At 44.7% G+C, this 25,324-nt stretch overlaps 2 protein-coding genes across 3 annotated transcripts in view; one reads left to right on the forward strand and one right to left on the reverse strand.

Annotated features, from left to right (window-relative positions):
* The window catches only part of Edrf1 (erythroid differentiation regulatory factor 1), a 41,840-nt gene extending 27,383 nt beyond the window's left edge, over positions 1 to 14,457 (forward strand). For both annotated transcript variants that reach the window (XM_015498382.2, XM_015498383.2), the window contains 3 exons: positions 6,630 to 6,745; positions 7,814 to 7,965; positions 13,621 to 14,457. In XM_015498382.2, the coding sequence (XP_015353868.1) occupies positions 6,630 to 6,745; positions 7,814 to 7,965; positions 13,621 to 13,795 (443 nt within the window). In that variant the 3' untranslated portion in view covers positions 13,796 to 14,457. The remainder of the gene's footprint in view (positions 1 to 6,629; positions 6,746 to 7,813; positions 7,966 to 13,620) is intronic.
* A 1,244-nt stretch (positions 14,458 to 15,701) lies between these two features.
* On the reverse strand, positions 15,702 to 24,723 carry Mmp21 (matrix metallopeptidase 21). Its single transcript, XM_015498384.2, has 7 exons — positions 24,116 to 24,723; positions 22,473 to 22,992; positions 21,320 to 21,459; positions 20,911 to 21,052; positions 19,739 to 19,996; positions 17,431 to 17,600; positions 15,702 to 17,192 (listed from the first exon to the last, which is right to left on the reverse strand). Exons 1-7 carry the CDS (start codon positions 24,275 to 24,277, stop codon positions 16,893 to 16,895), a joined length of 1,692 nt encoding a protein of 563 aa, XP_015353870.1. The 5' UTR covers positions 24,278 to 24,723; the 3' UTR covers positions 15,702 to 16,892.
* Positions 24,724 to 25,324: the final 601 nt, after the last annotated feature.

Raw genomic sequence — 25,324 nt, forward strand, 5'->3', positions numbered from 1 at the left:
GTACCCGTGTCTTAGTGTGTAGGTGCATAAGCAGCCTTGGAAGGATGTGCCTGAGGAGAGGACTGGGAACACATTCTCACTGCCTTCATTCTCACATTGAACCTTGTAAATTTGGGGAAAGTATTACCTTTTTAACAGTTTCTAAAAATATTTTATTTTGCTATATTTTGCTAATTTGCCAACATAGTAATGCATGGTGTCCACATGGGTTGATCTGCAGGATCAGCAGCACCTCTTTCTGGGATGGGTTTGAGGTGAATTATGTAGCTTGTTTGAATGCTTTAGAAAAAGCAGGCATCTTTTTTTTTTTTTTCCTTTTGTTGGGTGGGGACAAGGTGGGTATTGGGGTTTGAACTCAGAGGTGCTCTACCTCTACCATGGAGCTACATTCCTTTTTTCTTTTCTTTCTTTCTTTGTGAAGTGAGCAAATCTGTGTCTGCTGCAGAGCAACAGTTGTGGAAAAAAATAATTAATGAAATACACCATATACATATACCCACACACACACACACCCCTCGTCATAATGATAGGTGAAAGAATATGAAAGGTTTTCACATGTCTGTCTTGATCTTCCTGCAAGGCAGGACAGACACAGTGCATGTTTCCAGCCTGAGATGCTGAAGTTCACTTGTTAAACCTGTGATGGCCTCTGGCCCTGACACCAGCTGTGCTGTTTGCACACATAGGCCTGCATCTCATTGGTCCTGAACAGAGGAGCTTTTGTCTTGCTGAAATTCATTTGGTGTTCTACTTTCCCTGCAGAGCAACAAACACTTGTGTGATAGTCAGACCACCAAAATAGAGCTCTGGGAGCTAGTTGGATAGTTTTATTTTCTCCATATCAGTTATATTTAGGACAGGCATGATGTTCCTTCAAGTTTAATATGCTTAATATGATATTTTTTGGTGGTACTGGAGATGGAACCCAGACCTCATGCATGCTGGGCATGAGCTCTGTCAGTGAGCCACATATCTCCAGCCCTGGCTGTTAATTCTTAACACACACCACACACACACACAGGGAAAAGGAAAAAAAAAAGGAAGAAAACCATAATCCCATATGTAATGATGTGGGCAAAATTTGGCAATGAAATTAACTGAAAGATGCAGTAGCCTCAGTGACCAGGACACAAATAACCACATTTCTCCTAATGGAACATTTAAAACACAGGCACTGTAAGAAGCTTTAAATTAAACCCAGCAAATTACAAATATATTTAAAAAGGAATTTTTTATTCCCTCTGTAGAAATCTTCATGTCATTGTTTTGACAAAAGAAGACAGAATTTATATTTTCTTGCTTAAAAACAATTTTCCTCTCAACTAAAAGTCTGTTTAGCTAAGGGGAAAGGATAGGAGACAAGAAAAGTAACCCTAACATCCCTAACTCCAGCTCGTTCTACCCAAGAAGGAAAATCCTTTTTGAATCCATGAACCCAGAGGGCGATATAACCACTGGAGGTGCCCCGGGCTAAAGAGCAGAGGGAAGCAGCACTGTTCTGTGTGGACTCTAGCTGCCAGGGAAAGAGAATGAAGCCCTGCCAGAAGGAGACACTGCTGATTTGGAGCAAATGCTTTAACCACTTAGGCAAAACTTTAAATGCTTCAATGATTAACTTTTGTAAACTGATGCAAATCTGTCCCAAGAATGATGTAAGTCAAAGAACTAGACAAATGGTAAAAGAGTTCTGCCAAGCTGATAGGTGTCAATTCATTTTCCATGAAAACACTCAGGATTCTCTATGTAAGGAACAAGCAGTTTGTGAAAATTTAGCTTGAAACCAGTTTACTCCAGACAACTTTGTGGTGGAGCTTGGATTCTTTCAGGTGTGGTTGGTGTGGAGGGGCTGCTGGTCAACACAGAGGATCTGCACAATGAAACCAACCATCCCTGGGCCTGAAGGGGCAGGTGACATCCATTCCTGCCACTGAGCCCAGCCAGCAGGCTTGTCATAACCACAGTCAGTGGCACAGGGGCCCAGACTCTCACCACCACATGAAAGAATCCGACTCCCACATTACACCATTTCTTGAAATTGAGTATTGATCATAAGGGACAAGTACAGCCTTGTATACACTGGAGGCTTTGTGGGGCGGGGAAGTGTATGTATGCAGGACAAGACCCACACACAGCAAGGAGTAAGTGAAATATTCCAGTGAAAACTGAGTGGATGGCAAAGTTTTACTTTTAACGTTATGATCTTTATTTTGTAATTATTAAACTGAGTTCAAATCACAATTTAATGTGAGGAATGAAAAAATGGAAAATAAGATATTTTAAANGGGGGGTGAGGTTCTTTGCCTCACCTCTGTTGGCCCCCAAATTTGGCATTGGGGGGGGGGGGGGGGTGAGGTTCTTTGCCTCACCTCTGTTGGCCCCCAAATTTTAGCTTTTAGCTGAACGCCATCACAAGCAGAAGGGAGGAAGATACACCAAGTCAATTGATGGCTCCTTTTTGGAAAAATTGTACCACCAATGACACCATCAGCAAAAATACCCCAACACTACCACAAGTCGCTGCACCAACAGATAGTTCACAATGCATACAAGTGAGTTCACAATGCATACAAGTGATACATGGTCTAGGCAAGTTCTGCAAGTAGTTCAGTGATAGCTATTGCAGAAGCTGTAGATTGGTTTTATCTTTGTCTTCACCGGCACTGGGATGAAGATAGAAATTCTGGCAATAATGGCTAAAGAAAAAATTATGTAACATTCCAGAAGGCACTAAAAGAAAACAATTTTCTGAACAATTTACATTATCTTGAACAGAATTATTAAATATAATGAAAAGGAAAGGTGAAAGTAAACAGATCTGTTAACCTCCTTTTTTGTTCACATATTGAAACAATCCTCAACAGCTGTTTACCCAATTTAAATTAAACCATTTAAATCACGTGAATAAAAATAAATATTTGGATCCATTTTTTCATGAGCGCTCATCATATATGATATATGGACATACGTACATACAAACATACAACACAAAACACAAGTGTGCACACATAATACATACAACACATAACAGTAAAGGCCTTATAACTTTACAGGTGAAATCTTCATTGCAATGTTTAAAAACTCTATAGTCAAAAATAGAACTGATCAGCAAAACATTAACCTAGGTCTGCATGAGCTCAAAAAAACAACAAAATAGAACTTCATGATGTGGGAAAGGGCAGGAATAAAATAGATATTGAAAAAAGCATTCTGGTTCTGTTGCAGATGTAAGGGTAGCCAAACTGGAGTTCTGGATATCAGCTGTTATGGATTTGAGCCAAATCATCATCTTTTTGGTCTATAGAAATCACTTTAGTTAATCTCTCTGGAATCCAAATCGGCTGCTGTTCTTTCTCCCTGTGGAAACACACAAACAGACCCCCGACTCCAGACAATTACTGGGTCAGGACCTTTCCATTGTCCTGTTAGAATATCCTTCCAAAGTACCTTGGGCTTATGTACATTTTTTGGACACATGCCTTTCCGCAGCACTAAGTCCTGATGAATCTAAATTTAAAAAGTTTAGAGTAAAAAGGGTTATTTTAAGTTTATCTTTGGGGAATATATACCCCTTCCCAATTCCCTCTTTTTGCTTTAATAAGTACATTTTAATAGTTTGATGAGCTCTTTCAACTATGCCTTGTCCCTGTGGATTGTATGGGATTCCTGTTACATGAGTAATGCCAAATGATGAGCAAAATTGTTTAAAAGAGGTAGAAGTATAACCAGGGGCATTATCTGTTTTTAACTGTTTTGGAACGCCCACAGTGGCAAAATTTTGTAAGCAATGAGCTATAATATCTTTAGTTTTTTCTCCGACATGAAGGGAGCCCATCAAAAATCCGGAAAAAGTATCAACTGTAACATACAAATATTTTAATTTTCCAAATNGGTTGTTACAGCCTCTTTTAGCTGCACTGTTTTGAAATCTAAAACATGGTGAATTCGCTGCCCTTCTGCCTGTTCAAATACAGGGCATGTTAATATTTGAGATCCTGTCTCAGGATCCCAACTATCAACTGCAGGGGTTGGGGGCTTCCCAGCATATGGAGGTGGCGCTGTTGGTTGGACACTTATGCCCTCTGGTGATAGAAAGGTGTTAGTAGCAGTCTCCTGTTGTAACTTTTCCCCTGATGGCTTTTTCTGCTCTAAACTTTCTTCCTTTGTCTGACTAGCTCGAGAGACCTTCTCTTTTACTTGAATCTTTTCCTCTAACTTGAGAGATCTTCTCTTTTACTTGAATCAATATGTCTTCTCCTTCCTCTACCATTGTCTGAACTGAAGGCTTTGGACTAAGCAAACAAGATACAAACGTCCACAATGGCAATGTGCCAACTGGCAGAGTCCCTGGGCTTTTCTTTTCTATTCTTTTTAAATCTTCACCATGATGGTTCCATTGTGATATATTTAACAACTCCTCCTTAAAAAGCCATGGGCTACATTTTTGTATTGTATCAACGTATGCCCTGACTGTTCTTGATTTTACTGAGATGCCTCCTTCCTCTAACAATTTACTTAACACTCTTTCGGTTTGTTTTTTTACTAATTTCTGATCCCATATTTCTACTATAATACAACCCAACAAGATGACGCCAAACAAAACCGAGACAGAATGAAACAAAAATGGAACAACACAAAATCATTATATCAGCCTTTCTATCCTCCTGAAATGTCCATCCGTCCTTTCTCCCTATCTGTTCCTCAGACGCAAATAGTTTTTCCTCAGATGTGAGCGGTTTTTCTTCCGTCTCACTCATCTCCAGTGACAGGCAACTTAAATAAAAGCAAAACAAAACAAAAGAAGAATCTTAAAATGGCTACGCATCCTCTCACCCTGCCCTCAGGGGCGAGCAGTTTACCTTATCACTTACCCTCAGTCGTTCCCCCGTACGGGCCACCAAATGCCTCAGTCTGGCAGGGCACAATTCAGGAGCCACTTGTCAAAAGAAACGAACTTTATTTTTAGAACACACACACCGCACTACACAGCTCTTCAGGAAAACCCTCAGAGCCCAACTGCCACCACCAGCTTTCCACAAGACTCTCAACCTCCCCCACCCCTCCTGCTCTTGAGGTCGATTGGCTGGGTTGTGTGGGCGGAGCCAAAAAGAGTCCCCCAATGAGCAGCTCCGTGGTCTGAAAGGGCGGGGAAACAGCCCAATGAGCATCACGGCAGAGGAGCCAATCAGTTGGCAGCTAGAAGTTTGCTGGGGCCACTGTGAGCCAATCATCAGCTGGCAGCTGGAAGTTTGCTGGGGCCCCTTTGGCTGTGGCTTTCAACACCCCAGTGACATTTTTTATTTGTTCTTGTTAGATATACATGGCAATACACTGAATTTTGACATACATATGTGGAGTTTAACTTATTAGGATCCCATTCTTGTGGTTGTACATGATATGGAGTTTCACTAGTCATATGTTCATATGTGAACATAGCAAACTTATATCCAGTTCATTCTAATGTTTTCCACTGATTTTTTAAGATTTGTTGTTTTAAAGTTTGAGATTATGCTGCAAAGGAAGACAGCAGCAGTTGTCCCAGGCCCACTTCCACTTCTGACACCAGCCTCAAGTTTGAGGGTCCCCATGATTACCCTCAGGCTCAGCAGTTCACTAGGACATCTCAGTTCACTGAAAGCTGTTCCACTCTTGACTGTGGCTTCTAAGAGAAATAGGGTACATGTCAAAATCAGCCACAAGAAGAGGTACATGGGGCAGAGTCCAGGAGAGTGTTAAGCACAGAGCTTCCAGTTATCTTCTCCAGTGGAGCTACGCGTAGAACGGTACTCCCCTCAGTGGTGTGGAGCATTATGTGCAAGGGAGCTCACCTATGTCTTGGTGTCCAGAGTTTTTGTTGGGATTTAGTCACATAGATAGACGTGGTTAATTGCCACATGGCTGACCTTAGTCTCCCAGTTCTCTGGAGGTTGAGCTATTACCATGAGGCCCAGAAGCCCCCATGATAAGTTACAGTCTTAGATTATCTAGCGTGGCCCAAGGCCTCCCAGGTAAACAGAGATACTTACCATGGGGGACATCCCAAGTGCTAAGAAAGCATTCTCCAGGAGCCAAGGACAAAATGTAGCCCTCCCTCTGGAGAAGACTAATGCTGTAGTGCATGCCACTGCACACACACTGACGCAAGCTCCAAGAGAGTAGGGTCTAAGGTGCTCTGTGCTTTCTGATAGCTTTAGAAACATTTTAACAATAAGCCCTAGAGTAAAATTAAACTCATTCATCCGGTCTGACTTCCTGACTTTGAACAGAAAGATAACATGCTTACTGTACAAATAAGTGCTAAGTGACTTGACCAATGTCAGGCAGCTGGCAAACAGTGGGATGACTTTCAACCACAGACTTTTCTTGACCCTAGCGCTCCAGATAGGGCTCCTCTTCCAAGGTGTGTTCTCACCTTGAACAAGTCAATAGTGAGGCTGGGGAACAATTAGTATTTATTACTTTGTCTAGACTTAATACTTCTCTCGGGAAAATTAAACAGAAATTAGATTTGCTGGGATTCTCATGAGCTATCCCTATTGCGTTTGAAAACCAGTTTTTCATTACAACATTAACATGGATGAGTTTCTAGGTTGATGGGTAAAAGAAAGATCATTTTGTTTTTACTGTTTTAGGTCAGAATAGCAACGTTGGAAAGTTAAAAACACTCTCTGGGGCTCTGGATATCATGGTGAGGACTGAGCATGCATTCCAGCTCATCCGGAAGGAGCTTGTAGAGGAATTTGACCAGGTAATGAAGAAAATCACCATTTTTATGTGTCTTATGCTAAATGGAGAATGTATATTATGATCATATGGCATTCTTATAAATGTGTCTGTACACACCTACATGTGTGTGTACATATATGCTCTGCATAAAAACATTTTAAGAGTGGTTTGTGCATGTCATAGTCTGTCTTGTATTGCTATAACAAAATCCTGGAGGCTGGATAACTTACAAAGAAGTATTTGTGGTTCACAGTTCTGGTAGCAGAGGGTCCAGACAGCATGGCACCTTGTCCTAGCAAGGCCCCCCTGGCTGTGTCACAACATGTTGGAGAGCCAGAAAAGGAACTCAGCCTGTACTGAAGGGGCCAAGGCGCGAGGTGGCTGCTTTCTAGTAGCCTGCTCTTGTGAGAACTAAGCCCATTCCAGGACACCTAACCCACGTGACCTAGTTGCCTCCCACTGGACCGCACCTGTTAAAGCCTTGCCAGCTCAGTACCACCACCTGGAGACCAAGCTGCTCCGAGGGTGAACCATAGAGGTTATGTCTTCAGGGTAGAACTAAAAATTTTGAATAAGTTGCAAGTATATCTTTTATGTATTAAAAGTTTTTTAAGAATATGCTGTATTGATTAGCAAGTTATAAAGGCTCTTCAGCTTTTCTGTTTGGGGTTTGTTTTGTTTTTGTTCTTTAAGAGAAAGAAAAAGCCTGAGCTTCTTTTCATAATTTCCACTATACTTCCTGAAACTTTTGAATGGTGAATGGCTTAAACAGGCTCCAGGGGAAGGAATTTCTAGTTTTCTGGGCAGTCTAGAACTCAAGCTGCCCAGAGAGTCCTGGGTGGTGTCCTTTCTGCCGTGTTCCTGCAGGGAGTGATGCTGGGGAGTCAGGAGCTTGTTGTGCAGGGTTAAGCACTTGGTAGGTGTGGGACACGTTTATTATGTGTTTTCCTGTATCAAAATGATTTCAGGTCTGCTTTTTATTTTGTTTTTGGGTTTAAATTAATGGATAAATGAAACTGCAGTTTTGTCATTTTGATATGAAACTACAGTTGCTAGATAGCTTAGTGAAGTTTCATTTTGTTGTTTTTAGCCTAAGGGTGGTGAGACCAGTCCAGCTGCTGATTCTTCTCCTAGTCTTAACAGAGAAGAAGTGATCAAACTCCTCAGTATATTTGAATCTCGATTGTCCTTCCTCCTCCTCCAGTCCATCAAACTGCTGTCTTCAACTAAAAAGAAAACAAGGTGAATTACATGGTTATTTGTGAAAACTTCTTTCTCTATGAAAAGAATATGAATAATCTCAACTGACATTGTAAAAAAAATAGTTGTATCCTTTCTTGTCTTTTATTTGGAAAATTCATGATTTTAAGTGGTATTCCTTCTTAACTTCTTCAACTAGGTGAGAAGTGTCTCCATCTGGCCCACTGCATGTCAGTTATATAGCTGGAAAAGTCTTGCTGCCTAGGGGTAGATACCCTATGGTGATCTGTTCCATTGAAAGGATGAATGGCCCTGAGCTGGAGACGCTAGATATTCCAGATAATACTTCTAAATGTCATCTTTAGTGAGAAGTCCGGGCTGTAGTTGGCTACTCTGGGTGAATTGTACCATAAAAGGAAATGGCAATGGTGTAGGCCTGTAATCCTGGCAACTTGGGAGGCTGAGACAGGAGAAGCACAAATTTGAGACCAGCCTCAGCAATTTAGCAAAACTTAAGCAACTTACCAAGACTCTGTCTCAAAATAAAAAACTAAAAGGGCTGGAGATGTGCCCCTGGATTCAATCCCCAGTAGCCTCTTGCCAAAAAAGAAAAAAAGATGGGAGAACACTGCAGTCCCTCTAAAGCCAGGAAATTGGGAGAAAAAAGGAGTGAGCACCTTGGCCGACATGTTCCCAGGTCCCTCTGTCATCTTGTGCAGTACATGGGTTTGCCCGAGCTTTAATTATGAAAGTATTGACTTAATTTGAAATTGCAGTAAATCAGAAAGATAGTGGGAATAGTATACCTTTCTTCTTAAAAATATAAGTGCAGTCTGGCTTGTATTACAAAAATTGGAAAATAGAGAAAAGAACTCTCCCATGCATCCATTGTTAGTTATCCTATTTATGTTTACCAATTTATGATATAAGGGTACAGATAATTTTTATCTTTTATTTACAGTGAAATTCTGTGTGGTATACGGTTCTTCAAGGTTTAATGAGTACATAGATGTATGTCAGTTGTATTTGGGACACAGTACCATTCCTTCACTCCAAAACCTATTTCTCTGCTGAAATTATAGGTCTGATCTTGAACAAGACCACATTTTCATTGGAACCTTAGACATAATTGACCATTGTCATTTGCAGTCCTCTGTGAGCAGTTCCCACCTTGTCATCTTGAGTCTGGTTCTGTGGCTCCTTCCTCTCTTGCCAGGATGCTGCTGCCACCTTTCCTTTCACGAACTTAATTATTGAAAACCAAACATCTTGTGTCAGTCAGGAGAGACTGGGGGAAATAATTAGTTTGTCTGGAAAGTTCTTATATCTTTGACCTGCTAGGCCGTTGGTGTGGAGAATTGAGTTCATTCTGTAGCCTGGAGCTGAGCTGCGGTTAGGATTTTTTCTTGTCATGGTTATTACGCATATGCCACAGGCTTAGTTCTAGCAATGTAATAGTCCCCTGTTAGCTGTAGTTCCCCTCACTGAGATTTGTTTACCCACGGTCAGCTGTGGTGCCAAAATACTAAATGGAAAATTTAAGAAGCAAGTCTTTGCACAGCATTCTGAGTAGCATGATGAACTTTCATACTGTCCCACCAGGACGTGAGCTGTCCTGTGCCCAGAGTGTGCATGTGTGTGCACTTCCACCCACTGATCATTAGCAGCCTCCAGTCATGAGTTTCTCTGTTGCAGTGGCTGTGCTTGCGTTTCAGTCACTTAGATTACATAATGACTCAAAGCTCAACAGTAGCTGTGGTGGCAACTCAAGATACAAAGAAAAGTCTAAGGTGAAAAGGTGATAGTTCTTGACTTAAGAAAAAGTAGGTCTAGGTCGAGGCGGCTGAGGTCTGTGCTCTTTCTGTGCCTAATTTATAATATACACAGGTGTGTATATATAGGAGCAAACGTGGCATATGTGGGGTCAGTACTGTATATTACTTTCAGGCATCTACTGGGGGGTCTTGAAAAGTATCCCTAGATAAGGGGAAATGACTGTACCTGGCATTTAGAGTGGGGCAGGTCTGCAGGAGTGGTTCTCAGTGTCTGTTCCACTTGGAGCGATAGATCATCCCTGCATGCTGCACCTGGCAGAGTGCCTCTCTACGGTGTCACGGCCTTGCCAGCTATATTCCACTGACACTTGTTCTTTGGTGCTTGTTAGTCTGTTTGGGAGAAGAGGGGACCAGTTGGCCAGACTTCTTAGTTGTTTGGGGTGCACCTCAGTCTTGGCAGACTTGTTGCATTTGAATCATTCTCTGTAGCCTGAGGAGCGCTCTTCTCTGGGGAAGTCTCAGTGTGGAGTATACTGCCATCTCTCTCAGCCCTGTGGGTGATCTTCAGTGTCTGCCACAGCAGGTCCTGGTACACAGTAGGGTGTGCTGATGTGTTCAGTGAAGTTGACAGATAAATCCATCTTTTCGAAGAATCAGAAAGGAAAGTAGATAGTGCATGTAGTGACACACAGTTGATAAAGTGATTGTGGCTTTTCTAGCTTGACAACAATAGGTAACTTTAAAATGTTTACTAGTTTTCACAAGATGGCAATATAAATATATGATATGTGAGAAACAATAATTCATTGATTTGCACAAATTGATGACAGGTAATAGTTTCAGTCTTATGATAGTGTTATAACAGTCCTATGCATGATCTAAATAATTTTTATCTTAGTGGAGGGTTTCCTAACCTGTTTGTTCAAGTTATTAATATTCTGTTGAAGACAGTTTTAATTTAGAGTTTCATGCATGATACATAAAATAATTAGAAAATTTGGGATTTTTTTTTTCAGATTTATTAAAGACTGTTAAATGTTGTTACAGCAAAGCTGAGTGTGGTGGCGCACACCTGTAGTCCCAGCCGTTGGGAGGCTGAGGCAGGAGGATTGCGAGTTCAAAACCTGCCTCAGCAAAAGTGAGGCGCTAAGCAACTCAGTGAGACCCTGTCTCTAGATAAAATACAAAATAGGGCTGGGGATGTGGCTCAGTGGTCAAGTGCCCCTGAGTTCAATCTCTGTACTGAAAAAAATATATATATAATTACAACAAATATATCGAAGGGTTAGAAATAGAACTTTATTAGTCATTAAGGCAGTGCCTCTTTCTGTCTCACTTCACTAACAGGCAAGTAAAACCTCTGATTCTGTGTGAAGAGGCCTCCTGCGTAGGCCTTGTTATTCCACAAAGCAGTGTGGATCCCCTTGTAGATGATAGGGAAATAAGAATGAGACCTTAAAAGAAAGGAAACATTAATTTGTTTCGTTTTTGACTGCTATTCCTCTCCAGCCCCCTAAGGGAAGAAATAAAAATAAAAAGCAAATTGGACATAATAATAAGAAATCCCAATTTTCTTAAATTGCTACAGAATTACAGTGAAATCTAAGAAAATTAAGATGCATTTAATTTGTTCAAGAATTTTTATTTTCAGCTCATGAAGGTACTTCATCATGTGTCAACTGTGTTGGCATTGTCCTGCTAGAATAATAGTTCATTAGGTTGTGGGGGGTCTGATTTGTTGTTTTTCTTTTGGGATTAAGAATTTATTTGCTCTTATACTGTACTTTTATATTCATTGCTTTAGAGAAAGAGACCTCTTGACATTTTGGTGGCTTTGGGGTTTAATTTAATGGAAAAAAAAAAAAAAAACATGAAAAAGTAGAAGTAATCTCTGCCAATGACACCACTGAAGAGAATGGATTCAGGAAGGGCATGATTTGTAGAAACTAAGAGATGAAGATCTAAAATGTAGAAGTACCATCTGAAGAAATCAAAGGGTTTAGAATTTGATCCCAGTGACCATCAATTATCTTTAGGCACCCAGCTAAAGTAACCAAATGATGTTATTGTTCTCAAAAAATAATTTATATTTCAAATGCCTTTTCTTATTGTTAAATGCTATTGCCTGATTACTGTCAAAAATAATGTGCATTTCCTATAAGGTTATCAGGTGTTCTGATTAGTAATACTACCCCTCCAAAAAAAAAAAAAAAAAACTAAAACACAGCCAGTCTTAAGTCCAAGTACAGACAGTGAATGAATTGTGAGTGGTATGCTGTGGCAGGTTTGGGGGAAGAAAGACTTTCCTGATACAAAGAAGTGGGAATTGGAAGGGAGGAATTATCTTCTACAGGGGGCAGCCGGCTGCAGAAGAGGGGTGAATGGAGCCTGGAACCTAGGAAAGAGGGGAACCTGACAGCCAGGCTTGGTGGGGATGGCACCTTAGCACCCAGGTGCTCTCTTTGGCAGGCCCAGAGGTCTCTTGGGCAAGGGGAGAGAATTTGCACACTAGGAAGGAGAAAGAGCACAGCATTAGAAATTGGGAAACGAGCCCTGCATGGTGGCACATGCCTTTAATCCCAGCAGCTTGGGAGGCGGAGGCAGGAGAATTGCAAGTTCAAAGCCAGCCTCAGCAACTTAGCAAGGCCCTAAGCAACCTAGTGAGACCTGTCTCAAAAGACAAAAAGGGCTGGCGATGTCACTCGGTGGTTAAGCACCTTTAGGTTCCATCCCTGGTACCAAGGGGGAAAAAATAGTGGGAAACATGACGTTTTGACCCTGATCCAAATTGTCAACTTTTGGGGGCCTTATCTTTTACGGTAAAATCAAATCAGTCCTTGCTTTGCGAGGGGCAACGTTGTCCTGTGGAGGTGTGTCACATTTTGCTAGGAGCCGTGAAACTGCTGGCTTGTGAGCTGGGTCTCTTATACATGTAGACGCATTAAAAGGAGGATGGCTAGAATTGAACTGCCATGTAATTACTAGTCTTGCATCTCATACATTAATCCATTATAAGGGGTAAATATTTTCAGAACCAATTAAACTTTTACAGTGGAGTGGTGTAATATGTACCTCAGTGGAGGAGCATCTTCACCAGAAGGTGCACCAGTGTCCTTAGACAGCATGGGGGTGCTGCCATCCTGTGACTCTGCTCGATGTCCTAGGTGGCTCCAATGCAAGAGCTGGCATTCTGCAGTTGGTTCAGAGTATAGGAGACAGGAGTGGTGGTGCAGGCCCATGATCCCAACTGCTCAGGAGGTTGAAGTGGGAGGATCATGAGTTTGAAGCCAGCCTGAGCATTTTAGGAAGCCTCTGATTTAGAACAAAAGGGCTGAAGGTACAATTCAGTGATAGACTATGTGTGAGGCCCTAGGTTCAGTCTCCAATACTGCAAAAAAAAAAAAATACAGAGTAGAGGAAAGCCATCTGGCTTTCCAGTGCCCTCAACCATATCAACTCTGTTTCTTTTAGGGGATGTGACAGTCGTCTGCCACTGTCTGTTTTGTTTTCTTCTGGTGCTGGAGGTTGAACTCGGGTCCTGGGGCATGCTAGGCATGCGCTCCACCACTGAGCTGCATCCCCAGCATAGTTGTCCACTGTACATCTTCTCCCAGTGTCCCACCACCACCCCTCACACAAAACAGGGACTTTTGTCCATTTGGTTCACTACCAAGAGCAGTTCCTGGCAGAGGACGTGAACAGATAAAAGGCTTTAACTCAGTTTTAGTTGATGTATTGACATGAGTGTCAAGACAGGTCTAGGAACAGAAGATAGACGGTAGGTATGGGGAGGCACTGGGAGACCTGCTTCTCTGTGTAGCACCACTGCTGTGCTGTTACTGTTTCCAGATTCCCCTCACTGTGCCCTTCACCTGTTGTTCTTTTTTTTTTTTTTTTTTTTTTTTTGGCGGGGGGACCCCAGCAATAACATTGAAGAAGATGGACTTCTCAAATCCAACAAGCAAATTTACTCCCAGCTTTTGAGAGCTACTGCAAACAAAAGTGCAAGTCTTTTGGAAAGAATTGATGTCATCATCCATTTGCTGGGGCAGCTTGCTCATGGGGGCAGCAGAGTAAGCAGCGGCGCCGTTCAGTGACCTCGCGCAGAGCTGCGTCTGCAGACGTGCTGACAGTGCCTTCTGACCACAGGAGTGGCTTTGTCCATTCGGTGCTGAGTTTCATTAAATGTGAGGAAATACCCATTTGAAACAGGCATGCACTTATTTCTCATGACAGACAGACAATGGTGAGTTCTTTGGCTTCTTCGTTTGAAGTGCTAAAGCCAGAACTGAACTGAAAGCTTCAGCTTTTATTTCTATGAGACGTACATGGTACCTCAATATTAATAGACTTTCTGTTATGCAATTATACTTTCAGATATTTTTGAAGTATCTTGGATAACAAAGGTTTAAGATATTATTTTGGATAAAATGTTGCTTCCACCAAGAGAACCGTTTATCCAAATGATATTACAGGTTCAAATGGGTTAAAGAAACTTCCTATAAATCTACAATATTTCCTTCCATATTGCACAAGAGCGTCCCCTCTGTGAATTTCAGTGCAGGAGTTTTGAAGACTAGCCATTGTGCACTACTCTATATTTAATGCATGTTTTGAAGGGATTCACTTTTCTTCAACTTTATATGACAGTTGATCAGGAATAGTATTATTTCCCCTCCCCTCCTTTTTCATTTTAAACTTGAAACTGTGAATAAGGTGAAAAACAAAACTATTTTGAATAAACTATTTATTTAAAATATCTTATTTTCCATTTTTTCATTCCTCACATTAAATTGTGATTTGAACTCAGTTTAATAATTACAAAATAAAGATCATAACGTTAAAAGTAAAACTTTGCCATCCACTCAGTTTTCACTGGAATATTTCACTTACTCCTTGCTGTGTGTGGGTCTTGTCCTGCATACATACACTTCCCCGCCCCACAAAGCCTCCAGTGTATACAAGGCTGTACTTGTCCCTTATGATCAATACTCAATTTCAAGAAATGGTGTAATGTGGGAGTCGGATTCTTTCATGTGGTGGTGAGAGTCTGGGCCCCTGTGCCACTGACTGTGGTTATGACAAGCCTGCTGGCTGGGCTCAGTGGCAGGAATGGATGTCACCTGCCCCTTCAGGCCCAGGGATGGTTGGTTTCATTGTGCAGATCCTCTGTGTTGACCAGCAGCCCCTCCACACCAACCACACCTGAAAGAATCCAAGCTCCACCACAAAGTTGTCTGGAGTAAACTGGTTTCAAGCTAAATTTTCACAAACTGCTTGTTCCTTACATAGAGAATCCTGAGTGTTTTCATGGAAAATGAATTGACACCTATCAGCTTGGCAGAACTCTTTTACCATTTGTCTAGTTCTTTGACTTACATCATTCTTGGGACAGATTTGCATCAGTTTACAAAAGTTAATCATTGAAGCATTTAAAGTTTTGCCTAAGTGGTTAAAGCATTTGCTCCAAATCAGCAGTGTCTCCTTCTGGCAGGGCTTCATTCTCTTTCCCTGGCAGCTAGAGTCCACACAGAACAGTGCTGCTTCCCTCTGCTCTTTAGCCCGGGGCACCTCCAGTGGTTATATCGCCCTCTGGGTTCATGGATTCAAAAAGGATTTTCCTTCTTGGGTAGAACGAGCTGGAGTTAGGGATGTTAGGGTTACTTTTCTTGTCTCCTATCCTTTCCCCTTAGCTAAACAGACTTTTAGTTGAGAGGAAAATTGTTTTTAAGCAAGAAAATATAAATTCTGTCTTCTTTTGTCAAAACAATGACATGAAGATTTCTACAGAGGGAATAAAAAATTCCTTTTTAAATATATTTGTAATTTGCTGGGTTTAATTTAAAGCTTCTTACAGTGCCTGTGTTTTAAATGTTCCATTAGGAGAAATGTGGTTATTTGTGTCCTGGTCACTGAGGCTACTGCATCTTTCAGTTAATTTCATTGCCAAATTTTGCCCACATCATTACATATGGGATTATGGTTTTCTTCCTTTTTTTTTTCCTTTTCCCTGTGTGTGTGTGTGGTGTGTGTTAAGAATTAACAGCCAGGGCTGGAGATATGTGGCTCACTGACAGAGCTCATGCCCAGCATGCATGAGGTCTGGGTTCCATCTCCAGTACCACCAAAAAATATCATATTAAGCATATTAAACTTGAAGGAACATCATGCCTGTCCTAAATATAACTGATATGGAGAAAATAAAACTATCCAACTAGCTCCCAGAGCTCTATTTTGGTGGTCTGACTATCACACAAGTGTTTGTTGCTCTGCAGGGAAAGTAGAACACCAAATGAATTTCAGCAAGACAAAAGCTCCTCTGTTCAGGACCAATGAGATGCAGGCCTATGTGTGCAAACAGCACAGCTGGTGTCAGGGCCAGAGGCCATCACAGGTTTAACAAGTGAACTTCAGCATCTCAGGCTGGAAACATGCACTGTGTCTGTCCTGCCTTGCAGGAAGATCAAGACAGACATGTGAAAACCTTTCATATTCTTTCACCTATCATTATGACGAGGGGTGTGTGTGTGTGTGGGTATATGTATATGTGTGTGTATGTATGTACATACATATGTATGTACCTACATATATAATATATATATGGGGTTTTTTGTTACTGGGGATTGAACCCAGGGGTGCTTAGCCATTAAGCCACATCGTCAGCCCCTTTTTAGATTTTTATTTTAAGACAAGGTCTCACTAAGTTGCTGAAGCTGGCTTTGAACTCGAGATCCTCCTGCCTCAGCCTCCTGAGCTGCTGGGATTACAGGCATGTACTACTGCACCTGGTACTTAATTCAAATTCTGTGGCTTTTCCCATCACATTGTTTTAAGTGCAGTAAACATACACTTACACCATGGCACTGGCAGCCTCCCCATCCCTGTGCAACAGGGCTGGGTGCATTGTTGGGGTGCAGCTGCAGAGTTCCACGCAGAACCGAAAGCAAATGTGAGGCTGCCTCAGGGTGCTTGTTTGTGTGTGTGGGGGAGATTTTCTGAAAAGTTAATAAAATTATTTGGCAGTTGATTGGTTTTGCCTGAGCAATTGATCTTAACACCAAATATTTTAAAAGTTTAAGCAAGTTTTTTTTTTTTTTTTTCCATTTTAACTTGGGGAGCTATATTCACTTCTTTGTAAAAGAAGTCAGACTTTTTCTCTTGGAAAAAAATCTTACCCTGTTTGAGTTTTCCTCATTACATGTCCAGTGTGGAGGTGTGGACATCACAAACATCAAACCACTTCTCTGAAATAGACCTTTTTGGAAATACACCATTAGAAGGAAGCCAGGAATTCTGTTGTTTGTCTTTGTCATTAACTACTTTCCAATAGGCATTGCCTTTGAAAAAGAAAATGGAGCCATGTGCATAGGAATAGTAAGCTGAATCTATATTTCTAAAGGGATGGTTGTGTGGTCTTATTGCTGGAAAAACTTCAGTAATCTTCTTTGGATAAGAATTCAGTACTTGGTTTCTGTTGACATCAAATGCAAATACCTGCAAACAAATTAGAGAGTAAGACTGTTCTGAAGTTCATTGATATTTAGGTTAACTTCAGCAGTGAGTTAATTACATCCAACTGTGCACTGAGTTCTTTAGACCTGAAGTTCTAAATAGTTCTCCACCTAATGATCTGCCACTGCTGTTAGACCTGAAGCAAGGAGAACAGCTTTCAACTGAGAATTTTGTTCATTCGACACATCTCAGACGGGAATACAGAAGCAGTGCTACTTACAAAGGACACCTTGAAGAAGTAAATTAGCTGTTGCCTTCTGTCATAAAAGGCAGTGTCCAGGGGACTGGGGATGCCAGGAAACCCTTCTGAAATCAGTTTGGGGTAGCTTCTTCCTTCTTCATCTGTGTGGGCCTGGTCTTTGTCACTGTCATATCTCCAGTATTGATTTCCTGAGTGTCAACCAAAAATACAAATATGGCTTTTAAATCACAGGAAACCTGATGGACAGCCTCCTATACAGGCCCAGCCCATTCTGCATATGCTCTGCCAGATTCCCAGAGAAAGCTGGGCTTGTGGCACCTACTGAAGTCTCAGTGGTTTTCACAGGTTTTGGATGACTTCTCAATTTGACCCCAATAACGTTTTCTGTACTTGACACTGCTGCAACTAGATTGTTGATGGTGTCTCACAGAGAGCCCTGATCTATTCACATCGTCCTGTTGGCTCTCAAAAATGTGGTCTCTTTCACCTGAGCATCTTGATTTTTTTTCCTCTTTCATGGTCCAACAATGTCCTTTTGCATGTTAGTGGCCCACGTGTTGGCCCAGAATCACTTTCCTACTCTAATTGATACAAGGTCTCTTAACAGAAGAAATCCCGATGCTTATTCCTGGGTTATACCTTTTCCAGTGTTTTTTAACCATCTGTCTCTCCATCCCCATTTTGCAAATAAGGAAACTGGAGTAGAGCCTCGAAGTGACTTGTGCAAATTCAGAGTCCACCCAGACCCACTATCCTGAGAAATAATATACTCCGGTTAATTTTGTTTTAACGTTCAAATGCTAATTTAATGCTCTGAAACAGGAGAGGATTATTCTAGGCTTTCCTTTTTAGTTCTTAAAGATATGACCTGTTGTCAGCACACAATAGAATAAATAAATCTGCTGAGTTAGACACATCTGTTTGCACAACTCATGGCGTACTCAAGTAGTGACATCCCTTAGCAACCACACACGCACTGCAATTGCCACTGAGATGTCCCAGTGGAGCAGCAATTCACTCTAACTGGGATTTTTAAAAATTTAAAATATTTACAGCAAATTAAAGATGTTTTTAAAGCAGTCCCCCATCATGACCTAATTCTGTACTGACTCCTTGTTGCCAATGTAAGTTCTTTAAAGCACTGGAAAAATCTTGTGTGATATGAAGGGAACTAAAGACCAAATCTAGACATAGGATCCTGATAATAAAGTTTGCATATGACGTTCTCGCAGTTTAGCTCTTGCTTTGTTAACTCTGAGCAGTTTAATGCAGCATAGTTTGGATCACTGAGATTCAAGTTCAAGAGGTACACACAACATTCCCGCAAAGGAAAGAGCAGGAGCCACAACATCACGTTTGGGATTGGATTGCAGCCCACTGGGTTTGCGAAGCAGCGTGTCTGCATGAGCTGGGTGTGGAGATGCTGGACAGGGTGGCTTGTGAATAAGGAGAACAGCAGCAAGACAGCCCCAACCTGCTCTTCACATGGTCACCCCACCCTGGCCGAATCACCTCCTGCAAAACACTGCTCTTCCCTGTTCAGAAATTGATTCCTTGCTACCCGCTGGATGAAGTCCAGACCCTGGTTACTCCATTTGAGGCTCTCCAAGGTCGGACCACCAGTCTTCTCAGAATCTCATCCCATGTGGGTCCCCTGTCCCCCTTCAATGGAGTCCACAGATGAGTCTTTTCCATTCCCCACTCCTGCTGCTTGTCTCTGGCCACTGCACACACCCACACTGCAGTCTGGGTCCCCTCCTCTAGGCATTCCGGATCTCTCCCATCCTTAGTCCAGGGCAAGTCCTGACTTCTGGAATACTAGCATGGATTCCAGGTGGCAGTGGTCACCTCCCTGCTCGGCCTGCCCCCTGGAATTATGCCTGTGTTGCTAGCCTTCCAGGGCATCCTTCTTCCTCCAGAACCAGGTAACAGTGCTTTGTCAACTACTTCAAGTGTCTAGCAAAGTTCTTTACACATCCATTCAATGACGTTAAGTGCCTTCTTGTAAAAGATCAGGGACACGACCCAACCCCTGTTCCCACAAAGCTCGCAGTCCAATGGGGCAGACTGGAATCAAGCAAGTAATTACCAGAGCATTACAATAGATTCCATGGTAGGGACTTAGAACATTTATTCTGAATGCATTTCTCTTATTAAGAGAAATGGCGAGGGCTGGGGTTGTGGCTCAGTGGTAGAATGCTTGCCTAACATGTAAAGCACCAGGTTCGATTCTCAGCACTGCATATAAATAAAAAATAAAGTCCATAGACAACTAAAAATATTTTTTTAAAAAAGAGCAATGAGGCCACCCATGAAGAATCTTTACCTTTAAAAAAATAACGTTCGTCTCTTCTCCATGTCCAGATGTGGACGAACGCATCTATCTTTCGTGCTGGGATTCCGTGCCAGCCAGTGAGGATTGGAAGAGGATCCCCATAGCGGGTCCTGTTGTTTCGATTTTCATAAAGCCAGTACCAGCTGTTTCGGAAGAAATAGGTGCTGAACCTCACCATCACCTCACCATATTGGTTTCTCTCTTTGCGAATCCAGTCAAATGCAGTATCAAATGATCCTTCACATGAACCTGAAAAGAAAAATCCGGCCACCTGTCACATGGTACAAATGTCAACTTTCAGGTGTGACTGGATAGAGATAATTGCAAATCTGGGGTTTTCTATTGACACACCTTAAAGCAAGACACCATCTGCTATTAGACGTGGGCTGAGCAGAACCAGGGACCCAGGTTGCCTGCAAGAGTCCAGCCACACGAGTTGCTCATAATGCTCTCAGACTTGGAATGAATGCCAAGTTCTATGACCACCTGATTTCTCTTTTGATGGCCAGTCTGACTTCGTTAGAGGAAGGCCCTCTGGTTCTGGGCACACGCTAGAGGAAGAGCTCCACTGGGGAAATAAGTGTGTCCTGGCTTCCATTGTCTCCAAAGGCCCTGAGTGCCAAGAACAGAAACAGGGTGGTCTCCGTGAGGCTCCTTTACATGGGAAGGGGAAGCCTAGCTTTCCTTGCCTTGGGCATCTGTGTTAAATCACTGATCATTTTCATTAAATAATGACCCATAAGTACCTCAGCCTGAACAACTAAATAAAAATTAAAGCTGCCGCTGCAAGCTTAATCAGTTCTTTGCCTTAGAAGTGCTAGAAAGCTCCCAGTGGCTTCCCCTTGGTGCTCCTGTGTGATACTGAGGCACAGGTCAGACTTTCTCCCAGCCACCACAGGCGGCATGTGGAGGAGAGGGCTGGAGGATTGTCCACGGGGAGTGTGCTTTGCCTACCTGTGTCCTTCACCTGTGGCTGCAGTCAGGGCAGGGCCACATTTAACTAAAGAAATTGTCCCGTGGAGTTAGGGGACAAATACTTAGTGGAACTTTGTGCTCCCTGGGGACCTGCCTCTCACTGAGCGGCAAGCAGGGTCCTGGTGTGTCTTGGCACCCTGAGTGTCCTCTGGGAGCTCTGGGGAGAACCGGCCCAAGAGCTGTCTTACCATACAGTCTCTGGATTGCTTTTCTATCTGACCAGTCCAGCTCAAACGCAGGTTTCTGGGGAATGTAATTTGGTTGCATTATGGATCCCATCCTGTAGGTGTGAGGCAGGCCGAGGACATGGCCAATTTCATGGACAGCCACCTAGGAGGGCAACACAAACCATGGGTGCAGGGCCAATCCTGGGCCTTTGAGTACCACTGGGACTGGTCCCTGAATTACAGAGGACAGGCCTGTGCCTCACTGGTGCTGTGCTTTTTTAGGAAAAGGGGAACATGGTGAGAACTAGGAAGCATCCCCAGACCCTCCAGCCACCTCAGGGCATGCACATGCCGTGGTAGGCCCTGGCTTTCAGACTGGGCCCGTGCTGCCTGCCCTTTCCTGCTCAGTAGGGCAGCATGAGCTACTTACTTTGAGAAGGCTGATGCCTGTGTCACTCGTGGGTGGTGTGAAGTGCTCATCATCATCAAAGTGAATATCGCCCAGGTGCCAGGCATGTGCAAACTCCTGTCCGCTCCCATCAAACACCCGAGGACAGCCCAGGTGCCGGCCTGGCAAGGGGACAGAGTGGTTCTGGTGAGTGAGGGGTGCCCATTGCAGATTCCCTACCTAACCAGACAGACTTGACAGCAGTCAGCCTCCAGGAGCTTGCACCAGGGGCAGGAGCGGGCATGGCCACAACTGGGTTAATTGCCGCCAGGAGGAGGAGTGCCGAGCTCAGGAGGAGGAGTGCGGAGCCATGGTCATCTACAAACTCATCATGAAGTACAGACTATAGCAAAGGAGCAGGTTCCAAAGCTGGGAGCAGCAGGGAGAGGAGTGTGGGGACGGGGAGATGGGTGATGTCTGAAGTGCTCACGGAGGGGAGGGCACTGGAACTGGGTCCTGACAGCTGGAAGGTCCCTGAAGGTCACTGTCCCTTATATGCTTTTTCAACAAACCGTGCCCCATGCACTCTCACTGAGACACTGATTCAGCAAGACCAGGACAGCCAGGAGCTGTCCTGGTTCACACACGGGGCACAGAGATGTTAGGATATTTGTCCAAATCTTACCAGCTAAGAGTTGGTGGTACCTGTGGGTGACCCTGGCTATCTCCTTACTCAGGTCAATGTTATATACCCATGGCTTCTCCACAGGACCAGGGAGGGCGCGTGTGTGGAGTCTTGGTGGCATACTGAATGCTCCAGGTGAGCAAGCTCCTACAGCTGGCCTGCACCCAGGGGCCCACCTCCTCTGAGGGGAGCAGGCTGGCCTTGGTGTCCCCTGTGACCACTCCAGGTGCCCTGCTAGGTGACAGGTCCATCCCTTTTCTGGTAAGTTCTAAGATGGTAACATTAATAGAGGGCTTACATCTGCCTCTCCCTGTTGGGTGTCACCTCAGAACAAGCCAGGGAGAGCAGTTGCACCACCTTTCTGCAGGTGACTGAGGCAACCAGGGTGGGACAGACTCCAGGAAGCCCAGTGCCCAGCATGCAGGTGAGGAACCCAGAGGGAAAGGCCGAAGGTGTGTGCTTGCAGAGTGGGCAGGAAGCGTGGGGGGTCCTGAACCTGCCCCTTATTACCTCTCCCAAAACCCAGTTTTATGTCCACTGTGGCCCCAGGAGCAGTGAGATCCTCCCGGAAGTCCAGCGGTGTCACCTCACTCCACATCCTGAAGGCCAGTCTGAAGATGTATCTCTGCTCGTCCACAGAGAGCTGGCTGCTGTAGGCCTCGCCCACCAGTCTCCAGGTCAGGGTCTTTTTGGAGAAGGCCCTCAGGGCCCCACTGTCTGAGGAGTCCTCCTGCTGCCCACCTGGCCTGGGTAGCAGCATTTGTAGGAATCGCTTTGATCGGGCCCTGGGCCGTGGGTCTGAAGGGGTCGACAGGGCTGGCAGCTGGGTGTCAGGGACACCACAGCGAGGCCTGTTCATGGCCTCCAGGGTAGCTGCATCCAGCTTCCCACTGGCTGGCAGCGCATTCACTCTCTGGAACCTGCGCACAGCTTCGGCCAGGGTGGGGCCCACAGGGGCTGCTGCTGGCTCCTTGGGGCTGGGACCCCAGGCTGAAGGCCCCTCGGACCAGCCATATCTGGATAAGAACTTCTGTGGGAGAGAAATGCACCCAAGTCCAAGGGGCTGTCTCCCGCAGGGCCTTCCCACTGCCCCATGCCTGCCCTGACCAGGGACTATATGACAGAAAGGAGATAGAGGGAGAAGAAAGAGACAGAGGGAGGGAGACAGGGCGTGGAGAGAGTAGCCGAAGGTGAGGGCAGTGTGCAGGGGGTTGGCTGGGCTGGCTAAAATCATGGCACTGTGTGGCCTGAGGAGGGGCAGAATTGGAGCAGGCCGGGTGGGAGTGGGGATGGTAGGAGGAGAGGCATGTCGGGAGATGAGGGGTCAGGACTGGAGGAAGCGCACTGAGGTCATAGGATATAAATAGGGGAGGCTGCAGTGTCTGGCCCAGGTGCTAGAGACTACAAGTGAGGGGCCTGGGAGTGGCAAATTCCACCCCAGCACAGGGAGGGGAGGGAGCACCACAGCCCTTGGTCCTGGCAGCCACAGCAGACCCAGCCAGCCCCCTTCTCAAGACCCTCCACCTTCAGGAACACCAGATCCAGGGCTTAATGTGGGAGATTCTGATCATCTGCTTGTGGAGTATGGTGACCACTAGGACTGCAGGGTCACGCTCCCTGTCCAACCCATGTCATGAAGAAATCTCATGAGAGCCTTTGTCCAGGTCATGGTGGAGCTCCAGCAGAGTCAATGGATGCCACCCTCAGATGGCTCTGCTGAGGATCCTAGATTTTGCAGTAGGGCGTCTTTGCTAGAGCTGCCCCTTTCTCCAGAGAGCGCTCTTCAAACAGTGCCTTAGCCTCTTACTACCTCGCTTGCATTTAGAAAAGCAATGATATTCAAGTCTGTGGTTCTTTTGCACAGGGCAACATTAATCACTGACTAGAGGCTGACCCAGGGGTTGTCAATCAACATTAGGTTGGGTTAGGGCGTGGTTGGTGGTGGAGCGCTTGCTGAGCATGCACAGGGCCCTGGGATCTAGCCCAGCACTGCAAAAACCAATAGTGAACATCAGGTTAAGCACAGAGCCATGTCCTGCTAGAACCATGGAAATCTTGCTCCCCACAAGGTCTGCAGCCATGCCCTGTCTGTGGACACGTGTCCACACATCATGTGCATGTGGACGATGCTACTCTTGGAGTCTTTCTCCTACCTGAGCAGCATGGAGGTCAGTGATGGGCTTGGCCCTGCGCAGCGGGGATGGTTCCAGGTCCGAGCGGTCCCGGCTGTGGAAGAGGGTCTCTGCCTGGGCAGGCCAGGGGACAGCCAGGCAGCTGAGCAACAGTGTCGGACACAAGACAGAGAAAGCCAGCATGGCCCAGCCTGGATTCTGGCCCTCTTGTCTTGCTTTGTCCCCGTCTCTCCTCCTTAATGAGCAGGGCCTGGAACGCTTTTATGAGCAAACAAGCTTTCTCACCCAGTCTCGAAGTGTGCCCTCTGAGAGGCCGCTCAGCAGCCCTGGCAGGCTGCCTTTGAAGACCCCAGGGCCACCCTTCTTGTTAGTATGAGAACTCTCTCCTCATCCTCCTGTGTTTGCCACATCCTCAGGGAATTCCTTCCCCAAGTTGCAGATACCTGAGAATCTCAGCACTCTGGCGATGTGCACGTGGATGAGCACTGCATTCTCCTACCTGAAGTAATATCCGGGAGGGCAGAAGGCATCGTGAGAAGATGAGATCTGGGCACAGAGACAGGAGGGAGGCGTTCCCGTTTGATCTGGCTTGAAGGTTGCATTGTAGGCAAGGGGCAGGAGCAAAGGCCCTGCACAGGAACCAGCTGGGCAATTCCGTAGCACTCGGGAAGGAAGGAGACAGCGTGGCTGGACCTGAGTGAAGGGAGGGGAGGGAAGGAGAGCAGGGGATGGTCCAGGGGAAAGACCTGTGTGGCAGGGGAGCTGTTTGGATTTTGTTCTAAATTGCATGGAACTTTTTGGTGGAATGAGACTAATTTTTAAGGAATCTCCTGAGACTAAATCTTAAGGAATCTCTGTGGAGCTTTGAGATGGGTGGAGCCTGGGTTTCCTAGGTGGAACCTTCCTGGCCCCCTGCACCCTTCTGTGTTGCTCTTATGGCTCTACAGCCCAGGAACCCTCACCGGGACCCAGGACAGGGGCTTTAGGGGGAAGGGGACTAAGTGCCAGGGGATCTGTTTGTCTCACACTTGATAATTCAGCAGCAAGGCAACACCTGTGACACTGGGAAGGGAAGTGGTGCTCGTGAGGAGCTTGGACATCTCCAAGATCCATGCACAGCTGTGTTCTGACCAGCAGAGAAGATGGAGCTGGCAGTCCTTCCCACTTTGCTAGCTCTGGCCAAAGTCTGTGCTTCTCAAAGTCAGACCTTAAACCCTGCATGACAGCCAT

The sequence above is a fragment of the Marmota marmota genome, unplaced genomic scaffold (genome assembly GCF_001458135.2).
Source record: "Marmota marmota marmota unplaced genomic scaffold, marMar, whole genome shotgun sequence".
Lineage (NCBI taxonomy): Eukaryota > Metazoa > Chordata > Mammalia > Rodentia > Sciuridae > Marmota > Marmota marmota.

Coding starts and splice junctions, on each gene's coding strand:
- Mmp21 (XM_015498384.2), bottom strand. CDS start 24,277: ATGCTGGCTTTCTCTGTCTTGTGTCCGACACTGTTGCTCAGCTGCCTG. Junction 21,460..22,472: donor AAAACTGGGTTTTGGGAGAG/GTAATAAGGGGC, acceptor TCCCCTTGCCAG/GCCGGCACCTGGGCTGTCCT. Junction 21,053..21,319: donor CAGGCATCAGCCTTCTCAAA/GTAAGTAGCTCA, acceptor TTGCCCTCCTAG/GTGGCTGTCCATGAAATTGG.